The sequence below is a fragment of the Equus quagga genome, chromosome 18, assembly GCF_021613505.1.
Source record: "Equus quagga isolate Etosha38 chromosome 18, UCLA_HA_Equagga_1.0, whole genome shotgun sequence".
Taxonomy (NCBI): Eukaryota; Metazoa; Chordata; class Mammalia; order Perissodactyla; family Equidae; genus Equus; species Equus quagga.
The window spans coordinates 25,906,589-25,930,007 of record NC_060284.1 but is presented as its reverse complement, the minus strand read 5'-3'; the positions used below and the strand labels follow the sequence as shown (position 1 = coordinate 25,930,007).

General features: G+C 33.3%; 1 protein-coding gene across 7 annotated transcripts in view; it reads left to right on the top strand.

Annotated features, from left to right (window-relative positions):
* The window catches only part of ZNF644 (zinc finger protein 644), a 118,161-nt gene extending 105,174 nt beyond the window's left edge, over nt 1-12,987 (top strand). For 4 of the 7 annotated variants that reach the window (XM_046645562.1, XM_046645565.1, XM_046645564.1 and 1 more), the window contains 2 exons: nt 10,452-10,554; nt 11,280-12,987. In XM_046645562.1, the coding sequence (XP_046501518.1) occupies nt 10,452-10,554; nt 11,280-11,472 (296 nt within the window). In that variant the 3' untranslated portion in view covers nt 11,473-12,987. The remainder of the gene's footprint in view (nt 1-10,451; nt 10,555-11,279) is intronic. The other 3 variants (XM_046645567.1, XM_046645563.1, XM_046645568.1) reach the window with 1 other exon arrangement.
* Nucleotides 12,988-23,419: the final 10,432 nt, after the last annotated feature.

Below are 23,419 nucleotides of genomic sequence, written 5' to 3'. Positions count from 1 at the left end.
CACATAGTTCATATTAAATGCTTTAATAATATTTTAATTAAATGATGTCTTTTTTATACTGGCAATATTAAGAACACAGTAGTACTAAGTTAGTTAATGAAGTGACCATGCAGACTGGTTTAACCCTGTTGTCCCAACCAAGTAGTAGTGTCTCTTTCAGAAGTGTCCTAGATTGGACGATAAATTATATGGTTACTCTGCTATTAAAATTTCTAAAATATTTAAAATTATGTAAGGCAAAGTGTAGTCTATTAACTTAATCTGCAACCAGGAACCAAAAAACAATATTCTGAGGTCAAAGAATGAATTTCAACAGTTGAAGAAATGGAAATAATTAAAGTCTGGGTAGAGAATGTTGTAAAAGGAAATACATCAGTAAGATGAATGTGTGTTTTGCACAATGCTTCCCTGTGATACGTAGCAATCTGTTATCTCTTGAAAAGAAGAAAAAATAACATTGGTGTTCAACATTTTGATTGGAACTCTGTTTTATATCTTGACCCCCATATGCAAACTCGCATTCTTAGACATGCTCACTTGTTCACTCATTCACTCACCTAAATTGAGTGTGATGCACTCTGATGTTTTTTATTTTATTCTTTTTCATTAAAAATTAATGCTGGTCGTGACCCAGTAAACTGATTTACCACCCTGTAAGAAGTTACTACCCACAGATTGCAGACACTCTCCTTAAGTGACTCTCCCTCTTAGGGACTGGTACTGACTGGAATTGACAATAGTTATATTTTGGAAATCATAATACTTGTGTGGCAGCAAATGAGTTTTCTTTACTCATTGTTTTCAAATGTTTATCTGTAGATAGTGTTTTTTAATCAAATGTTGATCTTCGGTAATTAAAGTAAATTGGAAATTTCTAGTTATTTAAAATAATACAAGAAAAATATTTTATGTGCAAATGTATTTAGGGAAGGTCTTCATTTCGTTATTTTTCAGAACACTTTCATGATAGCATTCTAGAAGTAAAGCATGATTGTTGCTATTCTACAACAGACTCACCATCACAATTAAAAAATGACTTTTCCCATGAGAAAAAAATAGCTTAAGAATTGGTACTACACCCTTTCAGTCAATACCACTAGTGCAACATATCTATATTCTTTTTTAGGAAAGTCAGTGTTTGATTTTTCACACTATCCACTGCATATTACTTAACAGATCTTTTGCCTGTTTTAAGCTATAATGATGTAATTGGCAGTAGAGGCCTGTAACAATAATAACTAATGAACATATAACACAGTGCCGTGTGTTGAGTAGATATATAAGCCACCAGAAAAGTTTTTCTTACATTGTGGAAAGTGCTATAGGAACACTTTCCTCTGTGATGGAAAGAGGAAAAGAATAGTATTGCGAAAGCTTCTGAAGGTGCATTAATACTTGTTCTTTCATGAGTGTCTCTGCAGTGTCTTTTTAAATGTATTATAACATTGCATCTTCAAGAAATTGTATGCTTTTGTAGTGATTCATTCAGCCTGAAAGAATACAAGTAGAAAATTATCTTATTATTATAATTAAACTCTAATGGAGAAAACTAGCTAGTTAAAGCAAATACCTTGATAATTCCTCCAGACTTGGCTGTATGGGGGATACATGAGAAGTATGAGACATGTGCCTGTCACCAAAGAACTTAGGAAAGCATTATTGGTAACACATACAAAACTATCAAAATTAGAGAACTGTGCAAGATAGTATACAAATAAGTGGTGTATTTGTTCTAAGTGCTGAAGGAGTTCGAGGTGTTTATTTTAGTCTAGGCCTCCTTTCAAGGGGAGCTGGGAAGTAAGTTGGTTCCTTTTGTCCTGCTGCCTTTACTGTTTGTCTCATTGGTAAATAGAACCTCAAAAAGGAAGAAAAAAGATAAAAATAGTTCATACTGGTATGTTTCTCATTATGTTTAAAATGACAGAGAAAAATGAAACCAGTAGTCAAAGGAAATTTTCATTCATTCAATGAAAGTTTTAGTTATTCTATTGTGCCTGGACTGTGCTAGCTCTGAGGCTAGAAAGACCCTGCACTGCAGCTGCATAAACATAATCATGATGCAGTGGGATAAGGATAAGTGTACTGTTACGGAAAGCTTTAGAACGTTTCATCTAGACCATGAACTTGAAGGATGAGTAGTTTTAGGAAGAAGAGATGATGTAGACATTCCAGGTAGAGAAAAGAACATAGTGTGGGCACAAAGGGTTGAAATTTAGAGTTCAAGAGGTGCTGGGAGATTCAGTTATAGATGTTTGGGAAGATGGTAATGTTAGAAAGATGGGTTTAATGCTTTGAATGCTTGCTAAAAATTTAGGAAGTCATTGAAGGATTTTTAAAATAAGGGAATGATATGGTCAAACTTGTATCTTAAAAAGATAGCCCTGATACAATGAAAGATGGATTTCTCTGTTTTCTTGGCTATAACTTATCTCTGTAGTACTGTTCTTCATTAAAAGTGTATATCTGTATATATTTATCTGTACAGTAATAAATCATTTATTCAGGATTAGCAAAGTAATGAAAGTTCCAGTTGAGTAAATTTTCCAGGTAATCGAAGACGATTGTCAACCTTGATTTTATCCTGACCATTTTGATGGTAATATTTCTAAAATGTTGGTCTCATTTCTGCCTTGTTAAACAGTAGACTGAATATAATTTAATCATTTGGATACTGATTGTTTTGTCATGCCATCAAGAATTGGGCTATTTGCCCACAGTACTGAAAAAGTGATTGGCTGATTTATTCACTAATTCAACAAGCATTTTTTTCAGCTCCTACTGTGGTTTATGCATTATGCTAAATACTAGAGATAAATCAGATCTTACAATATAGTGGAAGCACATATATATATATATATATATATAACTAATACAAGATGAATTTTAAGTGCCATTGGAGAGATGTGCATGAAGTATTGTGGAATTTCAGAGGAAGAAGATACTTTCTGCTAGACCAGGACTCAGCAAAGCTTTTGGAAGTAACATCTGATTTGGACCCTGAAGGAAAGCTAATTGAAATGGAAATGGGGGTCAGGAGTGGGGAAGGAGTATACTTGGAGGAAGCAACCTGGGACAATGTGGGAAGTTCATTGAAAATAGTAAGAAATAGGAGATAGGGAATAGAGGTGGATAGGTAAGGACATAGAATGCTAGAGTGCTAATTTGTTATGTTGAAATTAATTTCGTAGTGAGGAGCCAGGAAGGATGTTTTTTTAAAGAATTTGAGTAAAGTTTTTAAAACTGCCTTTTAAAGAAAAGTTAACAGATTTGGTGGGGAGGTGGAAAGATTGTAGTAGGTAAGATCATTTTAGGAGCCCTGAACCAGGACAATGACAATAGAGCAGATGTACGGATAGTATTATGAAAGTAAAGTAAGAATTTGCAGATTAGTTAGAGGTAGAAGAATAAGAGGAAAAAGACAGAAACGGCTCAAGGTTTTAAATCTTGTCACTGAGAATGGTTATACCAGTATAGTTAATGAATCTGCTACCATGGTATCTGGTAAGAGAAGGGTAGGCCTCATTACTTCTCTGGCTGTCATTTATCTACCAGCACCTTATCATCCAGCTATCCACTATAAGAAAGCAAATAACCACACTTATTGAATCAGTAAGTTTGTTTTTGGAGAATGGAGCCTAAGAGGACCATTGTAGCATAAAATATTTACATTTAATGATGCCTGCTTTTGCTGGTTATTGGTTATAAAATTTAGGAATTCTGTTTGGTTGATAATCTTTTTTGGCCAACAGCTTGTTTTTCAAAAAAATCTTAACTAGTCCTCGCGCATTCTTGGGGTTCTATTACTTAGTAGTTTTCTGAGTCTTGCTTTTTGTATCTTGTTTTGATTTTTTAAACAATTGACTTAATTGGATTTTCATATGTTTGGATTTTTTTAACGTGTCTAATATATTTATATCCTTAGTTGTAGTGTTGTGTTTGCTGTGATTTCTAGTCTAACATTTTTTGAATGCTGTTTATAATCTGGATTAAGATATAGTTAGACCTTATTGTAACAAGGCATGTTCCTGGCCAGAGCGAAAATGTAGGTAATCTGTTTTAAGTAACTTTATGGAAGTAATAAAATACTACATAGACTTTCTCTTTTGGAGGTTATGGCAAGAGGATGGCTTGTTGGAGACTGGTGGTCCCTCATTTATCTAAGAGGAAGAGTAGGATGTTCTATTTCTGTGTTGTGTCTGGATTTTGAGGAATAAGGTTAATTCTTGCTACCCAGTGTTTACAATATATATTTAATTGTGGCACCAAATCAGATCTATTGGGATCATGAATTTGTGACATTTAGATTTACTATTATAATTATTGTGAACCCCATCTAATTTAAAGTTGAACATGATTATATTACAGATAATTTAATGTAAATTTTAAAGTAAGGTGGTTCCCTTTCTTAACTAATTTTGTAATCAGGAACAATTATTCAATTACTCTTGCTAAATATGAAATGTTTTGGAAATACTGAGACTTTTAGAGGGCAGGGAGTGTGATTATATTCAGATAATTCTAAACAAAAGTGACATAAAGCAGATTTGTCATTATGTATTTTAATGTTTATTCCAATTTTAGATGTGTCTTGGAAAAGTGGTTGATACTGATAAGTGCCTATTTTGCTTAATAAAACAGCATGCAAGTCCTTAAGGAGAAATTGGGGTTTTTTTACCTGTTACCACAGAGAAATAATACATTTGCTATCCTGTTAACTCTTAACTGACCAGTAAGCAACTTGTAGCTAGGGTGTTGTTAGCTTTTAGCTTTTGGCAAGCTGGAAAAACTAACTGCCTCCAATTTCTGTTTATAAAAATGTGTGAATAAGGTATCATATTTATGTTTAGCTTTTCCCTTCACATCTTGAAAATACTTGGCTCAAACTACTCTTTTACTAATCATCTCTACTTTGAAATAGCAGAGGCTTCTACAAATTGAATGTACTATTTCTTCTCCCAAGTAGACCCAAATTTAAAAAGCTACCTTCATTTGCTTTAACTCTTTCTCTGAACCAAGCATGTAAGGCTATTGCTACCCTTAATACAACCTCCTACTTTATAAGGCAAACTCAAGCTACCTGTCTCTTATAAACTAATGTTGTTAAGCCACAAACCTCATACTTAAAACAAAAGAAATCTGCTTTTTCAGTTTTTTTGCATTTCATCCTCTTCCAGGTAAAATGTTATGTCGTGCAGGATCTAATTAACTTTGTCGTGATTGCTCTGTGATTCTGGGTTAGTTATTGTGTTTTAGTTATTGAGAATGGAAACTAAAAATTGATGGAAGAAATTTAGGGTCCTGAAAAAAATATCCAGGTTTAGAGTGCAAATATCAAGGGAAAATGATGGTGAAAGTATACTTTTGAGGTTGTTAATAGTGTATCTGTCTGTATGCTTAATTCTGATTGGAAAGGGAACGTTGCTTTTCATAACAATAAACCACTTGAACTGCTTTATATGTATGTTTTGGGAATAATGACTGGTTTGATTATGGCAGTGTGTAACTAGGAACAAAAGAATTGGTATTGGGAGTGGGAAAGTCTTTTCCAATTTTAATGGTCTGCAGAGAGTAGGATTTAACAGTTTTTCTCTTAATAGCTATTTTTTTTATGGGCCAAGAGATTAAGAGGTGGAACTGGGGGCTACCTTTTCATTTAGGGTGGTAGGTACTGAGGACCCAGAACTGGCTATGTAGTTTGCAGGGCTCAGTGCAAAATGAAAATGTAGAGCATGTTCAAAAATTACTAACAATTTCAAGACTGTGACAGCAGAGCATTAAACCAAGTGTGGGACCCCATTCAAGTGCATGTGCACCCATGAAGTCTGTCTTGTAGGCACTTTATGCAAAAAGAAAAGTGTACACTGAAGAAATAAGAATTTGGCTTCTCAACAGATGGCTTCCCCTTCCCCCATCCCTATTTTGTACAAGCTAACGTGTTTCTTCTCCCCCCAATAAAGCCATGCTTCTTTTTCAGTTGGGGCTGAGGGAAAGAAAATGCTATTTGCAGTCTTTTGTATGCTTGGGGCTTATGAACCTTGAAGGATTAATGGCAGCAACTAGAATTGAGTTTATTTATTCATCTCACACTTGTGTACCCCTCGGAACATATGCATCCTCTTCTCACTTCACCACTGCCACTACCACCTTCACCACCAGCTTGTTAATGGTGGTGGAATGATGGCTTACCTATTTATGTCATTTTTATCCCTTCTGTCTTCCTGAAAGAGTTCATAGCTACTCTTGCCTACTCACATTATACAGGCCAACTAGGTAGAAAAGAAATTTTCTTCCCCCTGGTAGGGCTATATCGTGCCTCTTATTTTAGATATATATAATCTGGCCATTATATTAAGTTTTGCTTTACCCCGGAGATGTCAACAACCAGTTAGAAAGGAAACAGATGAAACAGGGCTTTTAACTAAATGGGAAGAGGACAATGGTTGCAAATAAAAATATTTTAGTGGTGAATGTTAATTTAGTTATGATGTGCTTCTTTACAACAGAAGCTTCAGGTGTTTTTAAGAAATAAATTCTTATTCTTTGAAGTCAATTGTGTAGTGAATTAAAAAGAAAATGAAATTCATTGAAGTAATTACTGTATATAATGGGCAGAGAGGTGGAAAGGGCAAAAGGATTTATTTAATAATGTTAGAGCCCAAAGTAAATCCTTTTACTTCTATATATAAAATTACATAATGTCTCAGAAAACAGACTTGAATTTGTGTCTGTTGTATTTACTGATTTGCTTTTTCACTGATCTGGTTTAGTGCTTTAGACATGTATATGTCGTTATTGTTGTATTCATAGATTAGCGTGTGGTATTCTTTTTGAGGGCTTATCAATGTATTTCTCTCTCATTCCTATTTGAGCAAAACAACTGTTTGACTGGAGGGTATATTCTAAAACTTTTTCTGTATGACCTTACAGCTCAATTCATTCTTCTTGCAAGTAGAATAACAATATTCCCAGTAGCAGTTCAGATCCTTTATAAATTAGATAACTGCAAACTTTTTTTTACAGTCTTCTGGTGAATACTATCACTTAAACATTTTCTGCCACCCTGAGTAGGAAGGTTTGAGTGACTGGGTTTGTTCCTTTCTAAAGAAGCAGTTATAGTCAAGGAGAAGAAAACTAACAATTTATAAAATAAATCTAGTATGTTTTAAAATTTCAAGTATAGAAACAATGTTAGATTTAAAATAGTTTGGAAGAGAAAAAAGGTGTGCATTTGTTTTGTTTTTTGACATTAACAAATAAGTGCAAATAAAATTCTATCACAAAGAAAGATGTTATATTTAGTTATCTATTTGGCAGATTATTAATATAAACAGCTTTGTTAAACTTGTGATTATTTATCACAAATATTGATAAGCCCCATTATACTAAACTGAATGTGTTAGTAATGTTCTGTTTTTAATGTTCTAGTGACTCCTGGTACAGTCCAGAATAAAACTGCTTTTCCCTCTAGATATAATAAAATCTGTTAAATTAAAACATTTGTGTAATAGATGTGATTGTACATCATATTTTTCACTTAGTGGAACATTTTGTGTAAATTACCTTTTTTGTGTAGACAATCCTATATAGATGTCCCCTTTTTGTGCATATTAATAATATATTAAATGCTCATTTTTTTTTACAGCTATTTCTAGACTATTTGGGCAATATTGCAGGGGTGAAAGTTGAATTTTGGTATTAGAAAAAACTTCTTGTAGGATGTATTCATGTTTTACGTTTTAAAATACATATGTGACATTTCGGGGGATAAGAAATTTAAAAGTGATCATGGAGATATTAAGACACTGAGGCATTTAGATATGATTACTAGAGGTCTCAGGTTTTTCCAGTACTTACTTTATGGAGAAGTTTTCCAGGATTCCCAATGTGTGTGGTTCTCTAAACTTACTTGGAACCTTGGATACTGGAGATTCTCAATCATATGCTGGCAGAGTTGTCCTACTTTCCAAAGTTGCAATACCTTCAAATATTAATTAATACAGAAACCATGCATTCTTATTTAAAATTTAGATCTGATCATTCATAAAATAGCCTAAACTTCAGTTTCTAGAGTCCATATAACATCAAAAGTCAGAAGAATTATTTTTTCTCTATTAAAGTACAAAACGTTTCTGCATGTGATAGTAAATGTCCAGTTCCACATTTTTAAAGTATTGCAGCATCTGATTGTAACTTAAATGCTTTGTAACTGATAAAACATTCTTTTCCATACCCCACCACCTTCCTCCCTTCTCCCTCAATTTGCTTTGCACACCGAACATTAGCATTCTGTGAAAAAATTTTTAAATGATTGTTATAATGAATTGTATTAGTATTGTACAATAATTTATTTACATTTTTAAAGAAATTTGAATATAGTATAGCAATTTTGACAACTAGCAATTTCATCAAAGTAAGATTCTGCCTGTAATCTCATGATATACCAAATGCTTGCTCTTCCCCATAACAGAGAGAGGGATTATGTGTGGTTCATACTACAGATAGGGGAAGAGTAGCTGACATCTAGTAGCACTTTTTGAGTTCCCTAAACTCTTTACTTTTACTGTATGAATTGCTTTAAAATCCACTTAAATTTAAATTGCTCACGAAAGTAACTAGGAAAAAGAAGGTGCTGGTTACAAAGTACGTGATACCTCACTCTTCCTACTGATTGTGAAGAACCTAGATTCTACACATAAGCTAGACTGATCAGTGAAGAATTTGTGTGACTGCTAGCAACATATTAATTTAAACAAATGATGCTGAAGTGTTCTACAGGAATGTTATCTATATTACATAGAGGTAGAACAAATTTCCATTCATATGCTGCCTAAATGTGAAAGGTTAAATTACTGGGTTTTCCTTTATTTTTTACTCCAGAAGTATTTGTTGAGTTCCTGCTATGTACCAGGCTCTTGACTGACATAACTAATGAGAACCTTAGAAGATTTTTCTATTCCAAATTTTGGTTGTTTAGCTTGGAATTAGCCATTCTTTAATACTTAACTTGACTTCCTGTAGTTCTTTACTTATTAGATGCTTTTTCTGCAGATGAGCAGAGAAAGACCATGGGCCTTAGATTTTATTTTTGAAGAGGAAGATGGCAGCAAGTGGAGACCAGGAGCGTGAATGAGATTTAGGCTTCTCATGGTTTTTAGTTTTCTATGTGACGTTTCCGTTAGCATTGTCACTTGTCTATGATAAGGAACTATGTTTACTGGTTTTGTAATAGGAGCATCTGTTCTTTTGGAATCTGGACTTTGAGCAACTTCATTTCACAGAATCATTGAATAGCCAGTTCCTATTCTCTCTTACCTACAACTTTTCCAGGAGATTTCACATGACAGGTTATCAGAAGAAAAGCCAATTTGGGTAACTCTTCTGTTACATTTACTTCCCTCCCCTTTGAACCCCTAGAGATAAACTCTTACGTTTTCTTCCTGCTAATTGACCAGCAGCACCCTGGAATACTGTCATCCCTTTGACCAAAGGAATGGTGTGGTTGTGTTCAAAGACCAATAAAATGTTATGTCCTGTCTATTCCTACCTATAAAAAATATCTTTTTTTCTTTATTAAATTAGATTTTTTGGAATAAATGATTGAAGGAAAAGCAAAGTAGTGGAGAAATTTCAAGAACAGTTATCACTAAAATCTTGGTTCACTTTAATATAAAAATCTTTTTCCCCCCGTTTTTAATCACATTTTAAAAATAAGCTATAGAAAAAAATGTAAAACGAAAAAAAACTGTAAAGAATAGTTAGCATTAAACTTCTGATTCATTTGTAAACTTCTTTGAGGTAATCTGGATTTATATTCATTTTCCAGTAAAATAAAACATATGGTTGTATATGCATTACAGGTTGAATTAAAAAATGAAAGTTGAGCTTTTGTTGCCCTTTCAAATCGACGGCCAGTATATAGTTTAGGAACTATTTATTATTATAGAATTCCAAGTGAATTGGTTCTTCATTGAAGGTCTTATTACATTGTTGATGTTCCTTTACTAGATTTTCAAAGTATGTGAGGCCTACTTAATGGAGTAGTAATCAAATGCAAACTTAATTTAATGATCTAAAGAAAAGATTATAATTTTCCTGGAAATAAGGAAGATTTAACCAGTTGTTAAAATAATGTATGTATGATCATAAGAGAAAAGATGATCATTATTGTAACAATTGACCAATGTAGTAATTTCAGGTTATTTAGTTCTATTTTCTCGGTTCTAGTTTGGTATGGTAAAGCATTATTTGGAAAAGCAGTGTAGGAAGAAAGTGTGCAGACAATATTACTGCTGTTAGAGAACCAGCTGCAAGTTAGTGCATGCGTCAGGGAATACAAATAAATGCAGACTTTTTCTAACTTGATTTAGATGGTCTGACCTCTCTAGAAATATATGTGTATATGTATATTTTGGAATATACAAGAAATGTTTTATTTCTCTTCCCTTTTTTAGCCTTAGATTGTAAGCAAAAGAAATCAAGGTCAAGATCTGGAAGCAAGAAGAAAATGCTAACATTACCTCATGGTGCTGACGAGGTTTACATTCTCCGATGCAGGTATATGTGTGTATTGCCAAATCTGCGCAATTTCTTCAGATTTTGCTTTGACTTATATTAGCTATTTTATTTGGGATTTTTAATTTGTGGCAGAAGGTGCGTTCTCAACAATCAAGTTATAAATGAACTTTTGGAGACAGACTTAATAAAATCTCATTCAGCTCATAATATGCTGTACTTCAACAACTGATGAATGAAGTTTTGTTTTATTTGTTTGCTTTGTTTAGTTTAATTTTATTTAGTTTGGGTGTTTTTTTTAATTGTCTTGAGTTCCTGCTTATTGGGAACACATTTTCTCTCCACTTATACTTCTAAGTGTAGCTATAGAAATTCATTCACACCTCCTTCATGCTTACCCTCATGCAGTTTAAAGAATTCTCAATTGGGGAAGGGTCTTTGAAAAGAATGGTACATATGGAATTATAGTTGTTTTAAATGTTTTAAGATGTGTAGGTGTTAAGGTCTTTTAATTAATTTGAACTTAATAATAATGTTCCCACTTCTACAAATATTAGTGGAGTTAGTATAGCTGTTAAACATGTAAGTTGGCAGTTTTGATATTGTGTTAAATCATTTTGACTTTATATGTGTTTAGAATCTCTGGTCAATTACTATCTCCAATATATGGTAAGATTTGTTTCTTATGCTTATGAATGTTATGTGAATTGGTTTTAAATAAAGGGAATTGGTCATGTTAAGAGAACTGTTATCAACTTCTTCTGTAGGTTTTGTGGCCTAGTCTTTCGTGGACCATTGTCTGTTCAGGAAGACTGGATTAAGCACTTACAACGACACATTGTAAACGCTAATCTTCCACGGACTGGAGCTGGCATGGTGGAAGTCACGTCACTACTTAAAAAGCCTGCCTCCATTACAGAAACTTCATTTTCTCTACTAATGGCAGAAGCAGCTTCATAGAACAAGGAAACTTTTTAAATAGCAAGTTTGAATTGGATGTAAATTTGAAATTCTTTGTCTTTTTTTTAAAACCACATTAAATTATCCGTTTATAAATACTAAAGCAGGAAAATGGGGAACAGTGAATTACAGTGACATCAGAGCAAATTGAGTACTTCAAACAGTAAGTAGTCCATATATTTTATATAGGGTGGAAGATGTGTTTTTAAGGTTTACTAAGTTTTGTCAGGTAACTGTGTTCACTCAATAAAAGATCAGTACATGTAAGCAGTCATTAATAAACTGTTGCACATGGATACTTAAAGACAGACTTACTGGAAAATTATGTTTTCTGCAGTGTTACCAGAATCAAGGTTCTGTTTATTCCCCACAAGACTTGCATTGAAAAATAAGATATTATATTTTGTTTGTATGTATTTAGTGTTTTGTATAATACCATGAACTGCTAACTAAATTTACTCAACTTAGGGCATTAAATATCATGTACTTCATAGTTTTGAGACTGTTCACTCAAATAGGGCAGAGTACTATTCTATCTAGATGTGTAAGTGTTTTTTTAAAATCACATGGAACGTTTTTTTTTATACTAAAAAGTGGAGGGAGATTTGTTTAAACAAGTATTTCTAAAAGAAATATGTACATAGTCCTGGAAATTATTTGTGGTAAGGAAATATTCTTTACTCCAGTTGCATTTCTCAGACAATAAAGTGGTGCATCCATGCTACCTCCTACTTTGTCAACAAAGATGCTATTTACCCTTTACATTTTTGTATCATAATAGATTTAAAAAATCTAATGTTCTTTATTGCAAGACATCCTTTTGTTAACAGATTTGTTTCTTTTTAATGTTTTACCTAAAATTTGACATGCTTACAGGACAGGTTTGCCTCTTACTTTATTTAAAATTGTAGAAATGTAATTAATAAACAGTGCTCACTACACAATTTAGAATAGGCTTTCTCATTTATATTCTCTTCCAAATTTGATCAGTTAGCAAAACTTAATACACCAATTGAAATATTTCTACATATGATGAGAATGTTTACAATTTAAATTTTAGAACTTGTTTTGGATGTGATTATATGTACGAAAATCGTGTAACACTATGCTCATGCTAAGAACCGACATAACAGAATTACTGAAATAAATGTGCTGTGAGGAATGGAAAATATATGGTGCAGATGTCTTGGTCATGATGAATTGTGATTCTTCTTTTAAACTCTTTCCAAAAACAAATTACTTCTTTTAATCTGAAATCAGATTCCTTTACAAATAACAGTTTTTGTATGCAAGCACCATTTCATTTTATTTCATGTAGTATGGCTAATGCTATAGTTGAAACAAGGATATGCATTGATACTTTTCTTCGTATGTAAATAAAGTTAAAAACAGTTAAAATAAGGAGTATTTTGGTAGAGTATATACATACCTCACTGCCAGTGAAATTGCTTTCCTATGGTATATCTCCTTACCAGAAAAATCTCTAAATAAAAAAAGATTTAAAGAGAATTATAATGTCTATAGTGTGAAGCATTTCTTATTTTTATCACTGGTGGAAATAGTCCACTTGAGGTTGTGTTTCATTTGAGTTCAATTATTTATGCTTAGAAAGTTGCTTTATTCACATACCTTATATGAGAAATTAGGAAATTGGACTAGATGGATCATTCTCAACCAAAGGTATCCTGATCCTTGGATTGCTAGATCAGAAAAAAGTATTTGTAAGTTATTTTCATTTTTCAAAAGATAATAATAGAAATAATAGAAATTGTGTATTTCTCTATAAAGAGACTACAACATCAAATTTATTAACTTTTGACTGAAAATATACCAAGTCTGTGTATACTAGTCCCTTATTGAGTAAATTTCGTTAATGGTTATCTATGAACATTTTTTTTAATGGAAGACGTACTACATAGCAAGTAGAGTTCAGAAGTAAAAAGAAAAGGATTCCTGGTAGGAAGACTAGCAATCTCTAGAGCCCGTTTCAGCTCTAATTGTTATAGTTCTATGATTTTTTCTTATTAAACCAACTATCAAGATATAGGAATGCAAGTAGAATAGGTAGTTTGACCACAGATTTCATAAGCAAACCTAGATTAAATTTTCTATGTTAAATTATATTTAAAACAATTAATCTTTCTGGATATGAAAGAATTAAATCATCAAAATAGAATAATTCAAATTAGAAACAGTAAACTAGAGAGATTCTTGAAAAGTAAATTAAACAACGAATGTTTTTCGTAATAAAGATATTTGGGTTACAAAATTTTAAAAATTCTTTAGGAAGCAAAGTTTTCCTTTTATTTGGCAACTAGAAAGTTAATGATATATTTTCATTTGGCTTCCACTAGAAGAAAACTATAAAGTATTGTCTCAAGTTACATGATAGGTTTTTATGTCAAAATGAGGGCTGATTCAGTATTCAGTATTGCCTAATTTTCTTTTAATTACTTTATCTTTGCCTAATATATTTGAGCTTCTTTAGTATTAAAGCTTTTATCTTTTTTTAATCTGGTTAAAAGTGTTGATTTGTTTAATAGCATCAAGACAAAAAAGTTAACTTCTCCAAAAGTAGTAGTTTCCACTATGCTTCTTTAGAATATATTAGAACCATGGCATAGCTAATATCTCTATTTTAGATTTCATGTATTTAATTATGATTATTATGAGTTAGGGAGATGATAGTTTTTCAGTAGTAATTTAATAGATAAACTTTTCTTAAGGACGTACATGTTCTCTCTCAGGAACTGTGCAGTTAAAACATATCAGTTCAAAAGACAGCTTTGATAGTTTTTTCTCACTAAGAAAGTGTATTATATGCTATCTTAGAAATATTAGGAAAATGAAAAAGTAAAAAATGGGGAAAATGACCTGTGATATCATCACTCAAAGACATTTACTTTTAACAGCTTGTTATATTTCTTTCTTTTTCCTTTTTTTAAAATAGATGCAGCTTTCTTCTTCTTGTATGCTTTTTGGTGAGGAAGATTGGCCCTAAGCTAACATCTGTTGCCAATCTTCCTCTTTTTTTTTTTCCCTCCCCAAAGCTCCAGTACATAGTTGTATATCCTGGTTGTAAGTCCTAGTTCTTCTGTGTGGGATACTTGATGAGTGGTGTGTAGGTCCGCACCCAGGATCCAAACCAGCAAACCCTGGGCCACAAAAGTGGAGCATGCAAACTTAACTGCTACTTCGCCGGGCCAGCCCTGTTAACATTGCTTTCTCTTCTCTTATTGTTTCTCTATAGTTGTGATGATAATGTATCTTGTTTTCCCAAGTTAATTTTAAATTTGAGTAGTACATTGTATAGACTAATCTTTGAATACTAGATCTGGAGCATTTTCCACCACCAGCAACCAATTCTCTGATTCTCCAGAGACCAACTAGGTGTCCAAAAATTTAGTTCGGTTCTGACATTATACTACCTGGAGTTAGCATCGGACACCATGGGTTAAAGGGCTCAGTCCCACAAGACTGCCCACACTTCAGATGCCAGTTGCAAGTGTCAGGTCACCCATACTTCTGACTAACTAGCTATAAATTGGGGATTCCCACAACCCAGCCCCCTTCAGGTTCAATACTTTGTTGGAACAGCTCACAGAACTCAGGAAAATACTTGACTTTGCCAGTTCATTATAAAGGATATAACTCAGGAACAGCCAAATGGAAGAGGTGCATAGGGCAAGGTATGTGGGGAGAGGGTGACATGGAGGTTCCATGCCCTCTCTGGTGTGCCATCCTCCCAGCATTTGATGTGTTTCACCAACCTGGAAGGTTTTTTTGTTTTTATTTTTGGTGAAGAGAAATTGGCCCAGAGCTAACATCTGTTGCCAGTCTTCCTCTTTTTTTTCCTTTTCTCCCCAAAGCCCCAGCACATAGTTGTATGTCCTAGTTGTAAGTCATTCTAGTTCTTCTATGTGGGATGCCGCCACAGCATGTCTTGACGAGTGCTGTGTAGGTCTGTGCCCAGGATCCAAACTGGCAAACCCTGGGCCGCTGAAGCAGAGCATAAGAACTTAACCACTCAGCCACGGGGCTGGCCCCTGGGAAGCTTTCTGAACCCCATCACTTAGGGTGTTACTATTATAGAGGTTTCATTATATAGGCACGATTGGTTAAATCATTGGCCACTGGTGATCAGCTCAATCTCTGGCTCTTTCCGCCCCCCTTCATGTCTGGTGGGCAGTAGGGCTGAAAGTTCTAGTCATGCCTTGGTCTTTCTTGTGACCAGCTCCCATCCTGCAGCTGTCTAGGGCTCCCAGCCACCAGTCATCTTGTTAGCGTACAAAAGACACTCTTAATAACTCTGCACATTTCCAGGGTTTTAGGAGCCCTGTGCCAGGGACAAAGACTCAATTGTTTTTATTAGATCACACTAGATAGTTAATACTTGGATGTGACAAAAACCAGTCAGCATCAGGGATATTTCAAATCATAGACTAGAATCAGCATTCACCCCTGCTATAGAAGGTAGTTATCAAATTTATTTTAACAATGGGAACTTGTTTTCTTATTTTGAGGGCCAATCAAGTTCAGTTATTGATCTTCCATCAATAGCCCATAACTTTAATTTCTTGGTCCTCTATCCTACATTATAGACATAGATATAATCTTGGTTTTTCTTGGTTACAAATAATTGATAACAAATAATTGAATAATACTTTTAATTGCTTAGGTAAACAACAGTAATAATGAGTAAAACTTATAGAATTGATTCTTCATACCTCAGGCTTCTTAGGTGAAGCCAGAAGTCAAGATGAACAAAGAGTAGATATAATCTAATAAATTACTGGGGTCTTTTCCTGTTACTAAAGTTTTAGACAAGTAAAAGGAAAAATGAATAGAATTCCATCACATTAAAAATCTGTCATATACTCATTCTAGTCTTGTTTTTCTGTTCATAGACTTTTCCTTTTTAAAAAACATGAGATCATGCTGTGTAGAAATTGACTCTTTATTCTCTTAAGCAGTAGATCCGTGAGCATTTTCATGCCACTAAATATTCTTATATATACCTTAAATTTTTGCATCATGTTCCCTTGTACTACACATTTTTACTCGTCTATTGTTGATCATTTTATGTCATCTCCAGAATTTTGGTATTATAAAGAATGCTTTTTGCAGCTATTCTTGTAGTAAATTGTGCACATCCGAAATTATTTCTTTAGGATAAATTTCTAGTAGTAGAATTGGTGAATCAAAGAGTTGTATATTGCTCACATATTTGAGGCTTTATATATGAATTTCCAAATTGTTTTTCCAGACGGTCTTATAACTGTCTGCTCCTACCTGCAATGTATGAGAATGGCTTACAATTCCTCTTGTCTTTGCCAATCTATTCTTTAAAACTTTGCTTATTTAATAGGTAAAAAGTCATATATTGTTCATCCTTAGGGGACAAATGAAAACAAAATAACTGAACTTTTGATTATAAAGACACTAACACTTTAATTTAAAATAAAGATACATATGATTATGTTTTAGTAGATGACGTGTCTAAAATAACTTACTCTTGATATTGTGGTTGGCCTCTGGTACGAGAGAGAGTAAGTGTCCTGATACTCTGTAGTTTTTTCAAGAGATCTTTGTTTTATTTATTCTAAAATTTTGTTTGTACATCAATGTGCATTTTGGGGGAGTTCTAGCACTTATCAAATACTTGAGTTAGGTTGTGACCTTCCCCCTTCGAGTAAAGGAAAGAATAACTATTTTGAAAGTATTGTGTGTCACCGTATTAATTGTCAAGTGGTTATGTTTTTGAGTATAATCCTAGACAAAATTAACCCCCAAAATCTTCTGGCATAGGTTTTTTGTTTGTTTGTTTTTGTGGTAGGGGAATGAGAGAGTGTGAATTGTTTTGCATCTTCTGAACAAGTTGGTAGAAAAAGATTATTTGCTTTTAAGAAGGTGTTTGATTTCTTAAAGATATAAACTCAAAGAGTTATTAGTTCTTTCTTAAACTTTTAAGATCACCCTCTGGGATTTTATTTTTCTATTAATGTGTTTGGAAATTTCAGCAAATATTTTAAGGAGGTTTTAGAATAATGTTTAGTCCCATTTACAAATGAAACTTTTAAAATATTGTAAACTACATTTATAAATTCAGTGTGTTGTTTCTATTTCAATAATCTCACTTCCCTGATTTAAAACCTTCTCAAGTACATAAGTATCTCTTATAAATTAACTCAATAAATGTGTAGAACTTTGAATTCTGTTGAATATTTCAATGCCTCATATAACTTACTAAGATTTTTACTTAAAAATCGCAAGTTGATGGGGCCGGCCCCGTGGCCGAGTGGTTAAGTTCGCGTGCTCCACTTCGGCGGCCCAGGGTTTTGCTGGTTTGGATTGTAGGTGTGGACATGGCACCACTCGTCAGGCCACGGTGAGGTGGTGTCCCACATGCCACAACTAGAAGGACCTACAACTAAAATACACAGCTATATACTGGGGGGATTTGGGGAGAAAAAGCAGAAGAAAAAAAAATTGCAAGTTGAAGTTGATTACTCATTGCACATTTTAAATTGGATTTGGAAAGCTGAACTCTTAGTCTAATAGGCCAGACTTTTGCAAATATTATAAATACCAGAAATTTTTAAAGTATGCACAAATTGCCTGTTGCCAAATTATTTTTTATTGAGAGATAAAGTATGTAAACATGTTACCATTTAAAGAAATATTTTAATTACCAAGGACAAGATGTAGGACATTTCAGGCATCCCCAGAAACCTCTATGTTCCCTACTCCAGTTAAATTCTCTCCCTCACGTTACCATTATTCTGACATCTCTAACAATCGTTCGTTTGCTATTGGTGACAGTTTGACCTATGAATGCATCTAGTTTAGTTTTGCCTGTTTGTGTATTTTATAGAAATGGAATTATACCACATATATTCTTTTGTGACTTGCTGCTTTTACTTAATGTTATCTTTGAAGTTCATCTCTGTTTTTGCCTGTAGCTATAGTTTATTCATTTTCCTTGTTGTGTATTATTGCATGTATTGATGTGATACCGTTTAATTATCCCCCTTTTTTATTGTTGATAGACGTTTGGGTTGTTTTCAGTGTGTGGCTTTTAAGAGCTGTGAAGCTATGAACACTCTTGTTTTCTCCTGGTAAATATCTGCAAGTTTCTCTAGGGTATGTGCCAAGGAGTGGAATTTTTTGGTCATAGAGTATATGCTTCTTAGACAAGGTCAGACTGTTTTCCATAATGACTGTACACATTTATATTCTCACAAGGAGTTCATAAGAGTTCTTGTTCCTCCATATCCTCACTAATACTGTTGTCAGACTTTTAAATTTTTGCCAGCTGTGTGAATGGTGATATTTCCTTGTGAATTTCATTTACATTTTCCTGATTACTATGAGATTGATTATCCTTTCTTAGGTTTATTGGTCACTTAGATTTCTTCTTTTGAGAAATATCTTCACAAATTGCCCATTTTTTTCTGTTGGGGTGTCTATCTAGTTTCTTATTGACTTAAGAATTCCACTAATCCTTAGATTTTATACTTACACGTATAGTCTACTTTGTAACTCTATTTTCTACTTGCTTTATGGTGATTCTTGATGAACAGTTCTTAATGTAATCAAATTCATCCTTTTGAACTTCCTAAGGTCATTTTGTGGCAAATATTCTTGTTTGTCTGAAGGCATCTTTATTCATCTAATTCTTGAAGGTTGTTTTCACTGGGTATGGAATTCTGTCTAGATTAGCAGTTATTTTTCCGCTGCATGTTGAAGCTGTTATTCCACCGTTTCCTGCCTCATTCTTCCAAATTTAACTGTTGCTCATTTTAAAATAAGCTGTCCTATATTTTCTAGCTGCTTTAAAGATATTTATCTTTATCTCTAGTTTTCTAAAGTTTTACCATAATATATCTAGATAAGAATTTCTCTTTTATCATTTTCAAGTTTGAGATCTCTGCTGGGCTCCTAGAAATTTCCTAGCCATTGTCTCTCACCTATTTATTCTGCTTCATTTTCTCTCTCTCATTCTTTTGGAACTCTGGTTAAATGTGTGTTAAATGCTTCTCGCTGCGTCCTCTAGATTTTTTACCTTATCTTTTCCATTTTCCATCTCTTTTCTCTTGGTGCTACATTTTAGATAGTTTCCTTTGACCTATCTTCCAGTTTACTAATTTTCTCAGCTACTGTTAAACCTCATCCACTGAAGTCTTAATTTGGGTTATATATTTCAGATCTAGAATTTCTGTTGGTTCTTTTTCAGATATGGTTTTTATTGTTTTCTAGTAACCTATTATTTCTTTGAATATGGCCTACATAATTATTTTTATGTTCTGCTTCTGATAATTTCAGGATCTCAAATAATTGTGGGTCTGAGTTTATTGATATTCCTTTTTCTGCTTGTTCATGCCGTCTTGTTTTCTTGTCTGCCTGTATATTTAACAACGTGCTGGACATAATATTTGGAAACACTTGTAGAACTATTTTCAGGCCCAGGATAGTATCTTTCCCCATAGGATTTTCATTTACTTCTGCCTTGCACCTAGAGGTACTACCAGTTTAGAACGCCTTAATGCAAGTTCAAGGTTTGTGTTTTCTTGTTCTGTCCAGATCACCCAAAGTCAGGCTATAAGAGCTACATCATGGGAAGGCTTGTATACCTCTGGTTCAGTTTTTACGTTGTGAATGTAGTTTTGTTCTGCTTGGCCCCACAAGGCCGTCCAAAGTGCAGCTTAGTTTCCTGGCTATTCCTTCCAGATAGGATGTGGCCTCAGGGCAAAAATAAAAGGTTTCATTACTAGGTGGCCCTGCTGGGTTTTTGTTCTTCTCTTGAGTTTAACTTGATAATTCTTCACCATCTTGTTATTTCTCTGATGCTTCTGTGATGTTTTTGTTTTTTATTAATCCAACCTTTTTAGTTGACCTCAGTGAGAGGGAATTTATCAAGATTACCTAGTTCACCATTATCAGAATCAGAAGTCTTTTATATTTCTGAGAGCAGTGATTTTTGTATGTTTTGTTCATTTATGTTTTCCTAGAAGAGTTCTAGTATATAGTGTGGATCCATTCAAGATTCACTGAGTGATTAAGTGAATAAACCATTATTTTAAAGCAAATTTAAATACTTTATGGGGTACATTCCCTTTTGTTTTTCTTCTTAAAAATAAATTTTGACTATTCTTAAAGCATTTTTCTCTCCCGGGTGTTTTAGAATTAGTCAAATTCCATTTGAACCCTGAGACTTTGCTTGTCACTACACTGAATTTATAAAGTAATTTGTGGAAAATGGGAAAATATAAGTCTTCCCTTTTAGGAATATGGTGTGTTTTCCTGTTTATCTTCATCTTCTATGTCTTATAGGAAAGTCTTAAATAGTTTTCTTTGTAAAGAATTACACACTTAAAAATTTATTTCTATATATTTTAGTTTTTGTTGCTATTGTGAATAGGTTTTTACCAAAATTTTCTAATTGAATATTGCTGACATAAAGGGAAACTATTGATTCTCTGTATGGAAGTCTTATAACTCTCACATTGCTGAACTCTCTTATTCTAATATTTTTTCAGTGAATTCTCTTGAAATTTCAGAGTAGCCCATCATATCATCTACAAATTGTGACATTTATCTCTTACTTTCCAGTAGTTATCCCTAGTTTTTTTGTGTGTTCTTGCGTTATCCAGGATCTCCAGTACAATATTTAAATCTTAGTGATGATAGCTGACATTCTTCTCTTGTTCGTTATTGTCATAGGGATGTTTGTGTTTCATCACTAAATGTAATTTTGCTGAAAGTTCTTGTAGACACAATTTATTGAGATAAAAAAGAGTATTTCTTATTGGATAAGAGTTTTTCCGTGCTTTGTTTTTAATAAAAAATGGACTATTGATTTTGGCAAATGTTTCTTCTGCCTCTGTTGAGATTTTCGTGTGATTTTTCTTCTTGAATCTGTTGATGTCAGTAAAATACATTAATAAGCTTTTAAACATTGAGCCATCCTTAAATTTCTCCGTAGTCCTGATGTGTTGCTTAATACTGTGACCTTGATGATTGCTTCTATTGCATTGAAGAATTTTTTCATGTATATCTATTAGTGATATTGGCCTTTTCTTTTGCTATATTGGTCTGGGTTTGTTATCCTAGTTATGGCTAACTTCATAAAATGAATTGGTAAGTTTAAATTTGCCTGTGCTCTGAATGAGTTTTCATAACATGTACAATTTTGCCGCCTTTCTTTGTCTTTTTTTTGTGGGCAGGATTGACTCTGAGCTAACATCTGTTGCCAGTCTTCCTCCATTTTATGTGGGACGCTGCCACAGTGTGGTTTGACAAGTGGTGCTAGATCAGCGCCCAGGATCCAAATCTGGGAACTCCAGGCTGCAGGAGCGGAGTGCAAGAACTTAACCACTACACCACTGGACTGGCCCCAGTTTTGCTTTCTTAAAGATTTGATAGTACTCATCTATAAACTGTTACCTTTGAGAGAGAAATCTTTTGAGTACTTTTACTATTTCTTTTATAATCACAGGTTATTAGATTTTTTTCCTTTCTTTGAGCCAGTTTTATGTTTTCCTAGAAGAATGTCTGTTTCTTCCAGATTTTCTAAAATTTTGGAATAGTTTGTACATAATATTCTCTTACAAGTTATTTGATCTCCATATCTGTCATTGTTCCCTCACATTATTAGTGTTTATTTCTAGCTTACCTTTTTTTCTTAGTTAAACTTACTGAAGGTTTCATTTATTTTTGTTAGTCTTTTCAAGAACCTGCTCCTGGTATTTTATTCATAAACTCTACTTTTCTACCTTCCACAACTTAAGGCTTATTTTCAAGCCTTTCTAGTTTTCTAAAGTACATGTAAGGCTACATATTTTTCGGTGCATATCAATTTGACCATATCCCATGGATGTAGATATATAAAGCTATCATCCTTGTTTATTTTTTATCTTGCATTTAAACTTTGATTTCCTTTTTAACCAATTTCTACCTTTTGGGAATTTGTTGGAATTTTCTGTGTGATCTAAGATACACAGTTACTTGTTAGCAGTGTCTCACATGTTTGAAAAACAATATATAATCTCTGAGTTTAAGGGTACAGAATTATATAAAAATATTTTTATATATGATTTATATCATCCATATATTCAGGGTTTAAATGATGGCATTTAAATTATATCATACTCATATGTTATGTATTTCACCTCTCAGATTCTGTGAAAGTATGTTAGGATCCCAATATGATTACTACTGTATCCATTTCTCTTCATCCTCAGTTTTAGCTTTCTGTTTTTCTAGTCATTGTTCTTAAGTATATAAAGGTCCATGACTATTGAATGTACTTGGATTCAACAGAAATACAGAAAAAACCCTATTTTTAATTTTTTTACCTGATATGTCTTTTTTTCCCCTCCTTTCTGATGTCATTTTATTTTAGGTTTGCCTTTTGTCAATGATGTACAGCTAGATTTTCCTATTATTTCACCCAATTTGAGATGAAAGTGAATGTAACCATTCATATTTTTGTGCTTATGCATATGTTTACACTTATTCTTGTATATTGTTTCTTGTATATTCTTGCCATATTATTGTATACTTTCTATGTATTGTGCTTTCTTAGTGTTTCTTTTCCCTTCCCATCTTTCATTGGATTGAGTTTTCTTGGTTAGTTTTTTATACCTATATTTGTATGCGGTCATATAGGGCAAAGAAAAATATGTCTTTGCTTAGATAATACAGGTAGTTTTATAGATTTTCTTGTAATGTTTTTTTCAAATTCAGTCTTTGCTATGCTCTGAATTTTGTATCCCCCCAAAATTCATATGTTGAAATCCTAACCCCAAAGGTGATGGTATTAGCAGATGAGGCCTTGGGGTGATGAAGATGGAGCCCTCATGAATGGGATTATGCTTTTATGGAAGAGATCCCACAAAGCTCACTGGCCCCTTCCACTATGTAAAACTGTCTGTAACCCATATGA